This window comes from Coregonus lavaretus, assembly GCF_964263955.1.
Source record: "Coregonus lavaretus genome assembly, chromosome: 12".
Classification (NCBI taxonomy): Eukaryota; Metazoa; Chordata; class Actinopteri; order Salmoniformes; family Salmonidae; genus Coregonus; species Coregonus lavaretus.
The window spans coordinates 53,193,096-53,207,137 of record NC_139999.1 but is presented as its reverse complement, the minus strand read 5'-3'; the positions used below and the strand labels follow the sequence as shown (position 1 = coordinate 53,207,137).

At 41.5% G+C, this 14,042-nt stretch overlaps 1 protein-coding gene across 1 annotated transcript; it reads right to left on the bottom strand.

The window, feature by feature from the left end:
* Positions 1–1,819: 1,819 nt before the first annotated feature.
* LOC311138149 (protein-glutamine gamma-glutamyltransferase 5-like) lies at positions 1,820–11,710 on the bottom strand. The gene is made up of 14 exons (XM_084172817.1): positions 11,667–11,710; positions 10,950–11,129; positions 10,524–10,757; positions 9,944–10,062; positions 9,555–9,683; positions 8,948–9,125; positions 8,591–8,726; positions 8,302–8,405; positions 7,765–8,004; positions 4,569–4,601; positions 4,051–4,260; positions 3,625–3,782; positions 3,235–3,371; positions 1,820–2,569 (listed from the first exon to the last, which is right to left on the bottom strand). Exons 1-14 carry the CDS (start codon positions 11,671–11,673, stop codon positions 2,416–2,418), a joined length of 2,019 nt encoding a protein of 672 aa, XP_084028943.1. The 5' UTR covers positions 11,674–11,710; the 3' UTR covers positions 1,820–2,415.
* Between the last annotated feature and the right edge of the window lie 2,332 nt (positions 11,711–14,042).

Genomic DNA, 14,042 nt, shown 5'->3' with positions numbered 1-14,042 from the left:
TCGTGGAGTTGCAATGATTATGAGAACGGTAAGGAATCAGCCCAGAACTACACGGGAGGATCTTGTCAATGATCTCAAGGCAGCTGGGACCATAGTAACCAAGAAAACAATTGGTAACAAACTACGCCGTGAAGGACTGAAATCCTGCAGCGCCCGCAAGGTTCCCCTGCTCAAGAAAGCACATATACATGCCCATCTGAAGTTTGCCAATGAACATCTGAATGATTCAGAGGAGAACTGGGTGAAAGTGTTGTGGTCAGATGAGACCAAAATCGAGCTCTTTGGCATCAACTCAACTCGCCGTGTTTGGAGGAGGAGGAATGCTGCCTATGACCCCAAGAACACCATCCCCACCGTCAAACATGGAGGTGGAAACATTATGCGTTGGGGGTGTTTTTCTGCTAAGGGGACAGGACAACTTCACTGCATCAAAGGGACGATGGATGGGGCCATGTACCGTCAAATCTTGGGTGAGAACCACCTTCCCTCAGCCAGGGCATTGAAAATGGGTCGTGGATGGGTATTCCAGCATGACAATGACCCAAAACACACGGCCAAGGCAACAAAGGAGTGGCTCAAGAAGAAGCACATTAAGGTCCTGGAGTGGCCTAGCTAGTCTCCAGACCTTAATCCCATAGAAAATCTGTGGAGGGAGCTGAAGGTTCGTGTTGCCAAACGTCAGCCTCGAAACCTTAATGACTTGGAGAAGATCTGCAAAGAGGAGTGGAACAAAATCCCTGCTTTTCCCGGTGATATACTTTCAGCAGAGAGGAAGAGTTGAAGCGAGAGGGCTCACGCTCGCTAAAATCTGTCCAGTATAAACCCAATGCGTTTCAATAGGAATAATATGCAGACCTAAGCTTGTCGCCTCTGGGACAAAGACACCCATTGTTAGGATGGAGACATGAGCATCTCGTCATGATATATGGCTCTCTGGTTTCAGCCTCTTGCGAATTGGAAAGGCAAGTTGGCGATTTTTCATCAGGATATTTTCTACTGTGTTTATTTGTCGGCTTTAGGCTTTAGGCCTATGTATTTTACTTAGTTGATGATGTAAGTTATTTCCCGCCTATGGAAATAAAAAGGCCCGTCCAACTGATTCGTTCTGGCGCCGAGCCTGCTGTAATTGCTTCCACATGTGCTTCCACCAAGTATTAACTCGGTGTGAAGACACGCAATCATTACATGTTTTTATTGTTATTATTATTAATTTAGAAAATGTGGAGCAGGTTGTGTAGATCTGAATTAACCTTTTTACATTTAATTTTAAGGCAGCAAAATGTGACAACTGTGCGAAGGGTGTAGACTTTCACTAGGCACTGTAGGCCTATCAAGGTACCTTATCAATGTTTATCAATTCCTTCCGTTTCAACCGTTTGTCTTTATGTGACTGTGTTTTCTCAAATTTGGATTTTTTCCATGTTATAAATATAATTCACAACTTCGGTCCACTCTCTCAATGTTGGTTTTACATCTCACAGCAAGTTTCTAGTGAGTGGGCAATCCTTGTTTTTAAATAGGCCTGGAGACAGGAAAACACACACTTTGAGGTTGCGTTGGGGTATGGGTTTATTTTTGATTATTTTCCCAGTATTTTTCTACTGCTGCATGTGTGATAAAATATGACAATTTCGCCACATTTTCTCCAGTAAATTGATGGCCCAGCGATGACAAGCTACTCTGAGGGTACTTGAGTTAGAAATAGATTACTTTTGTCACCCATCTACAGTAGGCCTAGCTAATATGGACTATAGTTTTGGGGTTATTTAGCCTGGAGATTACATAGGAAGTATCCAAATAATGACTAGATTATGTGGTTATGGTCAAGATTTCGGAGTTTCTTTATTTAAAACAGTGTTTATTACATATGACTGTTTTAAAATACCTGGGCTGTAGAAATACTAAGAAGATATTGAGGTGATGAGGATGTGGTTTCACTTAATGTCAATAAACCTGTCTTTGAGTGATCAACAAAACTCAGAATTCAATTATCTGATTTCTATACAGATTTGTATAAAAAGTGGTTTCTAATTTTAAAAATTCAACTCAATACACTTGAAACAATCTGAAAACAATATAAATGAAACAAACTCCACAAACTTTAACTTGTTCATAGTCCAATGTCAATTGAACAATTAAACCTCATTCTATTCAAAGTCATAAATGACTATTCAAGTAGTGATTACCAATCATACATTAATATGTTGGTTTTTTTAAAACAGAAAATACATATCATTAACATTAAACAACAAATACATTTATTATAATAAATAAATACATGTTTTAGTTAAAAATACATAAATATAAATAATGTATATAATACTTAATACTTAAGTTGACATACATACAATACATGATATTCCTACCTGAAACACAAGCATATTTACTTGCACCATCTGAATCATTGCAAAATGACTAAGCTGCCTTCACAGAGATCATTCTGTAGCCTGTAATTTTTGCAGAATTGTTTTCGAGGACTAGAGTAGCCTGCAACATCTTTTTTCCCACAATCCTCGGAGTGAAACTGAAAATCCTCTCCACAGTGCCCCCTGGCTTTAACAGGTGAACCCTGCAAGATAGGAAGGAATGTATACAGTATGTAAGGCATTTGTCTGAATGATGCAACATATGAATTGACAAGACTGGTTATTCATGTGAAGGTTAGGGGAATGGAGATTAAAGGGGTAGTTCACCCAATTACAAAATGACATTTGTTTCTTTACCCTGTAAGCAGTCTATGGACAAGGTAATTTGTAATAAGAGTGAACTATCCCTTTGAATCTAGTGAAGTTAATCTACTGCATGCCATCTCATAATGAAAATGTTGAAGTGCAAAGAGTTGACAGAATGTAGTTTTGTCTCTGGATCTTGTAAATTTCCTCTGTGGTTATCGCTCAAATTACATAGCACGAAGTAACCATGTACAGTATAATTACAGCCTTTATATAAGAGTTACAATTGTTTCTCCAAATGATCTTCAATTGGCCCTTATTGCGCAGCATACGTTCTGTCCTTGATTAACCATACAAATATTTAAGGACTTATGACATATACCTTACGACTATGCCACTCCTAGTGGTTGCACCTTCTTTTGCTAATACTCAATGGAATCCAAATTGGCAGTTACCAACATTGCCTTTCGTCACTCCTTATGTAAGAAATGTTTTCTAGTTGACGTCTAAGACACCAAAGAATGAAACACATTTAAAGAACACTAAAAGAACACGTTCTTACCTTGAGTGAATTTTCCCCTCGATCAAACCAGAGCCAGCCACGGTTAATACGCCGCTCACAGGTACAGAGAAGGGGTTGCGGAAGACTACGAGGGCAGTGTGCTCCTTGTGTGGCACGATGGAGTCTTCATCTGCAATCTAAAGAATAAAAGGTTCAAGCTATGTCCTTCATCTGCACACATAGTACACAGGATGTTATCAACTCATTTGTTTTAGGTGTAAAACAAGGAATATACCTATTTCACACAGCAAATCACTGTCTAAACATAGCAATATTGTTTAGTCTAGGACTTAATTGCTTTGAATGTCGAAGCAAGATGAATAACGGCATTGAAATACCCTGTGTGAAGTTAATTTGGTGTCTAGAGACTTTCTGAAGAGATGCTTATACCTGTATGGAGAGCTGAGGGCTGGTGATGTTGAACTCCTCTGAGGCCAGGACTCTCTCCTGAGTGGACTCGTCCTCCATGACCACAGCCAGGTTGACCAGGTCATCTCCCATCAGAGACTCATACTGGACATGGCCGATCTGGTGATGAATGGCCTTAGCTGGAGGGAGGGAGAGAGAGAGGGAGAAAGAGAGAGGGGGGACAAATTAGTGAATACATGAGGTAGGTTCAACAAAATGGCATGGTGTCCCCGAAATGTTCCATATGACCAAAGACATAATTTCAAGGAAAATTACTACTGGTATGTCAAGAAATATAACAGATTTAATTCCATATATCAGTGCGGAGGGAGATACACTATCTTCAGGGTGCTAGCCATTCGACATTATGCGCCAGAGTTAACGTTAACTATGCGTTAAGGTTCCTACCTTCGTGCGGCGCTATCCGTATGATGTTGTGGGCCTCCCAGAAGGCGTCTGAGGGACTGTGGTTGTACTCCTTGGTCTGAGCGTTGACATGCTCCCTCAGCACCTTGGGGACGCTTTCCATGTTCGTGACCATGACTGTGAAGGAGATGTTTTCCCCAGCAGCAGGCACTTTAAGGAGGCTCAGAGACACTGAGAGGCCCTGAGTTGACCCTATGAGAAACATATGAATGGAACATTAAATGAAGTGTATTATGTCAATGACTCAAAGAAGCGTAATATGTCAAGGACACAATTAAGTGTATTATGTCAATGATTCAATGAAGTTTATTATGTCAATTACTCAATTAAATGTATGATGTCAATGAAATGTGTGGAAAGATGGAATATAGACAGAACCAAATAGAAGATCAAATAACATTTGGAAATAGGAATATGAATTTGCTTGTAATAAATACTGTTGAATAGTGCTATTTTTTCATACACTAATTGAATAATGTAGATAATATTTTAACACTTACTTGCACCCCTTGATCTGTGGGAGGACATGGCAGCTGCATATGAAACAAAAAGGATTTAGATTGAGATATAAAGACGATCGTTACAGTATAAACACAACGCTGTGACATTGAGACTCATAAGAGATCAGTATTCTTGAACCAATATTCACAATTGTTTTATGGATTCATAACAGCCACTCAAAGGCCACTTTTCTCATAATATAGAGAGGTAGTGTAGGGTTATGGTGAATCCTTGTATATCCCTGATATTACATATTTTATACAGCATTAGTTGATGTTGGATATTGTGAACTGCATAGGATTTGGAGGATGAGGACATTCCATGTATTTATTTCTGTCACTGGTGGGAGCCAGAAGGTATGCGTGCCAAGATAGCTGGGGGCTACTGGTGCAGTTGTAAACCGTAGTCTGGCTTTTTTATAGCGGTTTTAGAGCAGTGGCTTCTTCCTTGCTGAGCGGCCTTTCAGGTTATGTCGATATAGGACTCGTTTTACTGTGGATATAGATACTTTTGTACCTGTTTCCTCCAGCATCTTCACAATGTCCTTTGCTGTTGTTCTGGGATTGATTTGCACTTTTCGCACCAAAGTATGTTCATTTCTTGGAGACAGAACGCGTCTCCTTCCTGAGCAGTATGATGACTGTGTGGTCCCATGGTGTTTATACTTGCGTACTATTGTTGTACAGATGAACGTGGTACTTTCATGCGTTTGGAAATTGCTCCCAAGGATGAACCAGACTTGTGGAGTTCTACAATTTTATTTCTGAGGTCTTGGCTGATTTCTTTTGATTTTACCATGATGTCAAGCAAAGAGGCACAGAGTTTGAAGATAGGCCTTGAAATACATCCAAAGGTACACCTCCAATTGACTCAAATGATTTCAATTAGCCTATCAGAAGCTTCTAAAGCCATGACATCATTTTCTGGAATTTTCTAAGCTGTTTAGAGGTACAGTCAACTTTATGTATGTAAACTTCTGACCCACTGGAATTGTGATACATTGAATAATAAGTGAAATAATCTGTCTGTAAACAATTGTTGGAAAAATTACTTGTGTCATGCACAAAGTAGATGTCCTAACCGACTTGCCAAAACTATAGTTTGGTAACAAGAAATTTGTGGAGTGGTTGAAAAACGAGATTTAATGACTCCAACCTAAGTGTATGTAAACATCCGACTTCAACTGTATATATATATTTTTAAAGGCACTGTGTATATATATATATACACAGTGCCTTTAAAAAGTATTCATCCGCCTTGGCGTTTTTCCTATTTTGTTGCATTACAACCTGTAATTTAAATGGATTTTTGTTTGGATTTCATGTAATGGACATACACAGAGTAGTCCAAATTGGTGAAGTGAAATGAAAAAAATAACTTGCTTCAAAATATTCTACAAAATTAATAACAGAAAAGTGGTGCGTGCATATGTATTCACCCCCTTTGCTATGAAGCCCCTAAATAAGATCTGGTACAACCAATGACCTTCAGAAGTCACATAATTAGTTAAATAAAGTCCACCTGTGTGCAATCTAAATGTCACATGATCTGTCACATGATCTCAGTATATATACACCTGTTCTGAAAGGCCCCAGAGTCTGCAACACCACTAAGCAAGGTGCACCACCAAGCAAGCTGCACCATGAAGACCAAAGAGCTCTCCAAACAGGTTAGGGACAAAGTTGTGGAGAAGTACAGATCAGGGTTGGGTTATAAAAAAATATCAGAAACTTTGAACATCCCACGGAGCACCATTAAATTATTAAAACATGGAAAGAATATGGCACCACAACAAACCTGCCAAGAGAGGGCCGCCCACCAAAACTCACGGACCAGACAAGGAGGGCATTAATCAGAGAGGCAACAAAGAGACCAAAGATAACCCTGAAGGAGCTGCAAAGATCCACCGTGGAGATTGGAGTATCTGTCCATAGGACCACTTTAAGCTGTACACACCACAGAGCTGGGCTTTACGGAAGAGTGGCCAAAAAAAGCCATTGCTTAAAGAAAAAAATAAGCAAACACGTTTGGTGTTCGCCAAAAGGCATGTGGGAGACTCCCCAAACACATGGAAGAAGGTACTCTGGTCAGATGAGACTAAAATTGAGCTTTTTGGCCATCAAGGAAAAAGCTATGTCTGGCGCAAACCCAACACCTCTCATCACCCCGAGAACACCATCCCCACAGTGAAGCATGGTAGTGGCAGCATCATGCTGTGGGGATGTCTTTCATCGGCAGGGACTGGGAAACTGGTCAGAATTGAAGGAATGATGGATGGCGCTAAATACAGGGAAATTCTTGAGGGAAACCTGTTTCAGTCTTCCAAAGATTTGAGACTGCGACGAAGGTTCACCTTCCAGCAGGACAATGACCCTAAGTATACTGCTAAAGCAACACTCGAGTGGTTGAAGGGAAAACATTTAAATGTCTTGGAATGGCCTAGTCAAAGCACAGACCTCAATCCAATTGAGAATCTGTGGTATGACTTAAAGATTGCTGTACATCAGTGGAACCCATCCAACTTGTAGGAGCTGGAGCAGTTTTGCCTTGAAAAATTGGCAAAAATCCCAGTGGCTAGATGTGCCAAGTTTATAGAGACATACCCCAAGAGACTGGCAGCTGTAATTGCTGCAAAAGGTGATCATTTCTTTGTCAGTGGGCAAACGTACAAAATCAGCAGCGGATTAAATACTTTTTTCCCCTCACTGTATGTAAGTGTGATATTAAAGTTTGTATTTTTTTATAAATGTGCAAAAATTTATAAAATCCTGTTTTTGCTTTGTCCTTATGGGGTATTGTGTGTAGATTGATGTTTATTTTTTTTTTGTTATACATTTTTAAAATAAGGCTGTAACATAACAAAATGTGGAAAAATTGAAGGGGTGGCAGGTAGCTTAGTGGTTAAGAGCGTTGTGCCAGTAACCGAAAGTTTGCTGGTTCTAATCCCCGAGCCGACTAGGTGAAAAATCTGTCGATATGCCCTTGAGCAAGGCACTTAACCCTATTTGCTCCTGTAAGTCGCTCTGGATAAGAGCGTCTCCTAAAAAATTCTGAATACTTTCCTAATGCACTGTATCTATGTGTGTGTGGTGTGTCTTCATAGTTTACAAATAGCTTATTCATGATAGTTATTATAAAGTCTTACCGATTTGATATTAGCATTTGATTCATGACATCACTTCCTGTTCGACTCACCTTCGGTGGGTTTGTAGTCCCCTGTGATGTTCTGAGGCCTTGGTGAGCCTATGGTCTTGGTGACGATGATGGATCCAACTCTCTCTGTGTCTGTGCTGGAGCTCAGCACCTGGCCCTGCTTCACAATGACTGTGTGGACGTCAGCGTTCACCTCAGCATACACAAAGGGGATGTCGTAGACCAGGTCCACACGCCTGTTTCTGATAGCCTTCACTGGGGCTGGGCCACAGCAGAAGATTCCTAGGAGGGGGAAATATATGGTAGAGGTTTAGAACTAGAAGCAATAGCAGCTGTACTCTTTGGTTGATTCCAGTCTGGATTATGTAGAACGTGTCCTAAATAATATAACAGGTAATAATTATACATATATTTATGTCTGGTTATCAGTGTTGGTGGCGGCTGACTGTGATAAGTGCAGTGTCCGAATATCATAAAAACTAAAATAATAGTTTTTTACTTGTTATTTATGTATGGGTTTTCAGTTTTATTTAATCTAATTTATTATGGAGTTTCTATTTAGTCTGTTTTGACTCTGACCTCCGCTCCTCTCCTGCGGGGTTGGATCCAAAACCTGCCACCCATCAAATCCTGCACCCAGGTCTGGCCGGGTCATCCAACACTCCACCCATACATGGAAGTTCCTGAAATGGAGGACAAAACAGCACATTTTAATACCAAAGACAGATTGGTTGATTTTTACATGCAATTACTTACATGTTACTTAAAATACTTCTTGCTGTCATATAATCTACTTTCATATTATTTAATCTACAAATAATATTTATTATTCAAGTGTGGTAATGCTGTAGACTAGAGATGTGCTTACCATATGCTGTCTTTACTGTGAGGTAGTTTCTTGCCCGTCTCAGAGTAAAACTCCTCGATGACCAGGTTGCCGTTGGTGTCATGGGCTGAGTTGAAGTTGGTGATGACACGGGATGGAATGCCAAGAGCTCTCATGACTAGCAACAGATAGAAATACAAGGATGAAGAATTTGTCAATGATTTGACCAATAATTTCTTAACTATTTATATTCCTAACATAAATTAGACAATCTTCTTAAAATATTCCATTACGATTGTGCCATGATGCACATATACAGAAATTCAGCTGGAAGCGATATTATTGAATATGCATAGATACAAATGTTTACAATACATACATTTCCAACATATTCATTACCTGTGCACATCACAGCAGCAAACACCCAGCACTGGCCGTACTTCACTGGGCTGAACTTGGACTTGGCCCATTGTCTCAAAATATCCGCACTTCCTGTCCACTTGGAGGGGGGCACCCCGTTCTTAAAATCGCCCGACCAGTTCCCTCTCAGGACTCCTCGGTCGTCTTCGCAGTTAATCTGATAGAGAATGACACAATTATCTACCCAATGTTCCCTCTAGGGATCAACAACGTTTATTCGGTAACCATTTATTTGACAGGTAAATACCTGGTAACAAAGTACTTACATGGTCATTTTTTCTAGTCCAAAAGTTAAGTACTAAGTACCATTTATTCAATTCGGAGATAAATTATTTAAGAAAGTTTAATGTAGTAAGATGACTCAATACAATAGTTTTTAATGGCCTTATCACGTAACCTCACTTTAACCTTCATTGCTTGAACTGAAATACATTACATTGAGTGAGTATATTATCAGTATTATAGACTGCCAGTCATATCAAACCAGGAACTGTTTTGTGAGCTCCTGAGCTGTTATTCTCATTCCCACACATAAAGCCTGAGAGATTCATTTACTATCTGAGGGATCTGAGGCGTTGTCACTCACCATGGCAGACACCACCCTACTGAGGTAGACAGGGTCAGCGCGGCGAAGGTAGTCCTTCTGCCAGTTCCTGCCATGCTGCGGGCTGACCTGGAGCAGCTTCAGACAAATATCCAGAATCTCTGGCTCGTACTGCATAGATAGAAAAAAATTGGAATATATATATATTTTTTAAATCTACGTTATACATTTTTCATTTATGTAATTATTTTGTCAATTTATGTCATTATTTCTTACTTTATGTAATAGATTTTTCATTTCTTCCTTTATTCATTTATTTTTAGTCATGTATGTTGTCATGTCAAGCCTTTTTGCAGATCTCTTTGGAAAATATGTAAATTGACTTTGAATGGTATTGTAAAATGTTTTGAAGCTGGTCAGGAGATGCTCACCTGATCGAACGACCAAGGTCTTGATTCAAGGTTTTTAGGGGTCCCCATGTACAATAAACCAGAGTCATTCTTTACATATTCCTCTCTCTGGTCTTCGGAGGGAATGTGCACTGCATCCTCTGGAGGGAGAAAACTTTGATTACTTTAACATCAAACATGGAGTATATATTTGTATCGTATAGTACTGGTACTTAGTTTGAAAATAGATTGATGTAGAAATTTTCCGAAATGAACCCTTTACCTCTCCACCGCAATAACGGAGGTAGGATTCAAAATGGCCGCCATGCATCACCAAGGTTATCACACTTAGTAAAGCACTTTTGATGAAAGGCACTGCATTAATGCAGTCCCTATTAGCATTTCCATAAATATTATTATGCTATCTAATCAAGATTAAAGTTTGCACTAGACTGAAGGACAATCTGTGTAGGGGGAAATTCCATTCCATTTCGTGTCTTGAATCAGAATTTCTATTCACTTTCATATTGCTATGAAGCTAAATGGACTTGACCCCAAACCTGGCTACATCAATACATTTAATCATAGGAGCGGGTTTAATTTGTTCTGTAGATTAACTCACCATGGCACCAGGGGTTGCAAAGGAGGATGAAGTCTCCCACCACGTAGCCCTGCTGACCGTGCTGTGTGAGCACGTGGAGCTGAATACTGTAGAGCCCTACGGAGGAAGAGGCAGGGCTGGATATGTACAAAGAGGGAGAGTTGGGGTTCAGGCCTTTGGTGGTGAAGTAGGCACTCCATTGGGAGGGGGATCCCTGCTTGGAGAAGGTGACGGGGAACTCCACGTACAGCTGACCTGTTGGGGAAAAGGAATGAATATGGATCAGATAACACAACGTACACCACCACTATTGTCTCCTTAATCCTCATGAATGTGTATAATTTAGCTTTCTACAGAGTTAAATACATCATCCACGCTCTGACAAGAAATGTCCTAACCAATTATTGACAAAAAAATATGACTTGAACAGTATGTATGGCAGTGTACCTAGGAGGACTCTGAACACCAGGGTGTCAGTTTGTGGGTTGAAGGCTCGTCCCTTGAGGAGCAGGGTGACTTTGAAGGGTGCTCCTCTCCGCACCACCAGGGTTTTAGAGCTGAACCCCTGGGTCTCGTGGCTCTCATGGTTGCCCTGCAGTTCCAGGTTGACAAATTGGATAATCAATTCTGGAAAGAAAGAAACATTGGGCTTTTGTCAATGGAATACTGAAAACTTTAATGTGAGTAAAATGCAGAGATCAGAAACTACATCAAAATGCAGCAATACCAAGGTGTTCCTTTTTCCTATTCAATAAGATATCTCATCTGAATAGTAAATTCTGCTTAGCAGTGCTAAGAACACATTTACAATTCCATATTTTTCATTTTTTTTACAGATAATAAAATCGTTCAGATCATTTACACTAGAATAATTTCAAGGATTATAAAGGATTATAAAAGCATACTGATTCAATTGTGGTGTCAAGAGTTCACAGGTGTGCAATGTTAAACTGCCTTGAAAGTGTTATTGCGGATTGACCATGTGACCACAAACCACAGCTTGATAGCTGAGTAAATCTGAGTTGTGACATAACCCACCAAAGAATCATACCACTAAACTTGTAATGTCACAGGCTGATAATTTAAGTAGTCTAAAAAGAAAATAGTGTAGTGATAGTCGTAAGAAATAGCCTAACGATAAGTATAACAAAAGCAGTATCTCACCTTCCATTTGTGTGTGCTCCGGTTTGAAAGATTTACTGTTTAATGATATTGGGAACACTTTCCATCTCCACCTATTTAAACAGTCTCCTCTGCCCCACCCACAGGAGTGTCTGAACAATTACTGTACTGGGTGTGGTTTGCAAGCGGATTTACTGGTTTCGCCTATGATCACTGACAGGTTTTTAACATGGCATACAACATTTATGTGGTCGCCTAGGGAAAGAGTTGCACAATAGTCAAAGTCATAGGTGTGTTCTTGCCAATGTGCATGTTTAGAATGTGAGTGACTAACAGGACCAACCCACTCAAAAGGACAGTACATCCCAGATATTTACCGCTACGCCCAAGGCCATAAATTCATACTGCCAGCGGAAGAATTAGCCACTCAAGACATGACAGGTTAGCCCCCATTCAGAGGAAAGCTAGGCAAGCCATGAGATAATTCCAAAGACAATAGCAAGGATTTTCTCTAAGCTCAAATTCGGCCTGCCACCTTCCAGCTAACCACAGCCAGCCAGAGGCTGCAAGCTATTTTTGTTGTTTCTATAAATACCTTATATTTTTGTGATTTTAATTAGATGTAATTTATTTGCCAATTTAAAAACACAATACAACCACACATGTGGACATAATCAATTTACAATCATTGCTGATTACACAAAAGTTGATAGGCCTACATCTAATCATATATTGTTTAAGTTAATGATATAATGATTATGCCCAAAAATAGCCTACATTTTTACCATTGATTTAATATAGGCTACTATGTATTTGAGGCACTACAAACGGTTCCTTTCTAGCAATAAATGCCACTTCCTAAACTGTCTCACCCACTTGAAGAAAACCCACAGCGGAAAAGCCTCAACATAACGTTTTTCATAGCTACCATCCTCCATGGACATCACTAGTTACCACAGCCACAGAGTCATACATTTACATTTTAGTCATTTAGCAGACGCTCTTAACCAGAGCGACTTACAGGAGCAATTAGGGTTAAGTGCCTTGCTCAAGGGCACATTAACGTCATTTAGCAGACGCTCTTAGCCAGAGCGACTCACAAATTGGTGCGTTCACCCTATAGCCAGTGGGATAACCACTTTACAATTTGGGGGGGGGGGGGGGGGGGGGGGTTAGAAGGAATACTTTATCCTATCCCAGGTATTCCTTAAAGAGGTGGGGTTTCAAATGTCTCCGGAAGGTGGTGAGTGACTCCGCTGTCCTGGCGTCGTGAGGGAGCTTGTTCCACCATTGGGGTGCCAGAGCAGCGAACAGTTTTGACTGGGCTGAGCGGGAGCTGTGCTTCCGCAGAGGAAGGGGAGCCAGCAGGCCAGAGGTGGATGAACGCAATGTCCTCGTTTGGGTGTAGGGACTGATCAGAGCCTGAAGGTACAGAGGTGCCGTTCCCCTCACTGCTCCATAGGCAAGCACCATGGTCTTGTAGCGGATGCGAGCTTCAACTGGAAGCCAGTGGAGTGTGCGGAGGAGGGGGGTGACGTGAGAGAACTTGGGAAGGTTGAACACCAGACGGGCTGCGGCATTCTGGATGAGTTGTAGGGGTTTAATGGCACAGGCAGGGAGCCCAGCCAACAGCGAGTTGCAGTAGTCCAGACGGGAGATGACAAGTGCCTGGACCAGGACCTGCGCCGCTTCCTGTGTAAGGCAGGGTCGCACTCTCCGAATGTTGTAGAGCATGAACCTGCAGGAGCGGGTCACCGCCTTGATGTTGGCGGAGAACGACAGGGTGTTGTCCAGGGTCACGCCTAGGCTCTTCGCACTCTGGGAGGAGGACACAGCGGAGTTGTCAACCGTGATGGCGAGATCATGGAACGGGCAGTCCTTCCCCGGGAGGAAGAGCAGCTCCGTCTTGCCAGGGTTCAGCTTGAGGTGGTGATCCGTCATCCATACTGATATGTCTGCCAGACATGCAGAGATGCGATTCGCCACCTGGTTATCAGAAGGGGGAAAGGAGAAGATTAGTTGTGTATCGTCAGCGTAGCAATGATAGGAGAGACCATGTGAGGATATGACAGAGCCAAGTGACTTGGTGTATAGGGAGAAAAGGAGAGGGCCCAGAACCGATCCCTGGGGGACACCAGTGGTGAGAGCACGTGGTGCGGAGACAGCTTCCCGCCACGCCACTTGGTAGGAGCGACCGGTCAGGTAGGACGCAATCCAGGAGTGAGCCGCGCCGGAGATGCCCATCTCGGAGAGGGTGGAGAGGAGGATCTGATGGTTCACAGTATCGAAGGCAGCAGACAGGTCTAGAAGGACAAGAGCAGAGGAGAGAGAGTTAGCTTTAGCAGTGCGGAGAGTCTCCGTGACACAGAGAAGAGCAGTCTCAGTTGAATGACCAGTCCTGAAACCTGATTGGTTTGG

Bases quoted from the DNA above. Each gene is read 5' to 3' on its own strand.
- LOC311138149 (XM_084172817.1), bottom strand. The intron at 9,684-9,943 runs GTGAGCATCTCC...CTATCTATGCAG, and splicing joins GACCTTGGTCGTTCGATCAG to TACGAGCCAGAGATTCTGGA. The intron at 4,602-7,764 runs GTGAGTCGAACA...TTTCATATGCAG, and splicing joins GGACTACAAACCCACCGAAG to CTGCCATGTCCTCCCACAGA.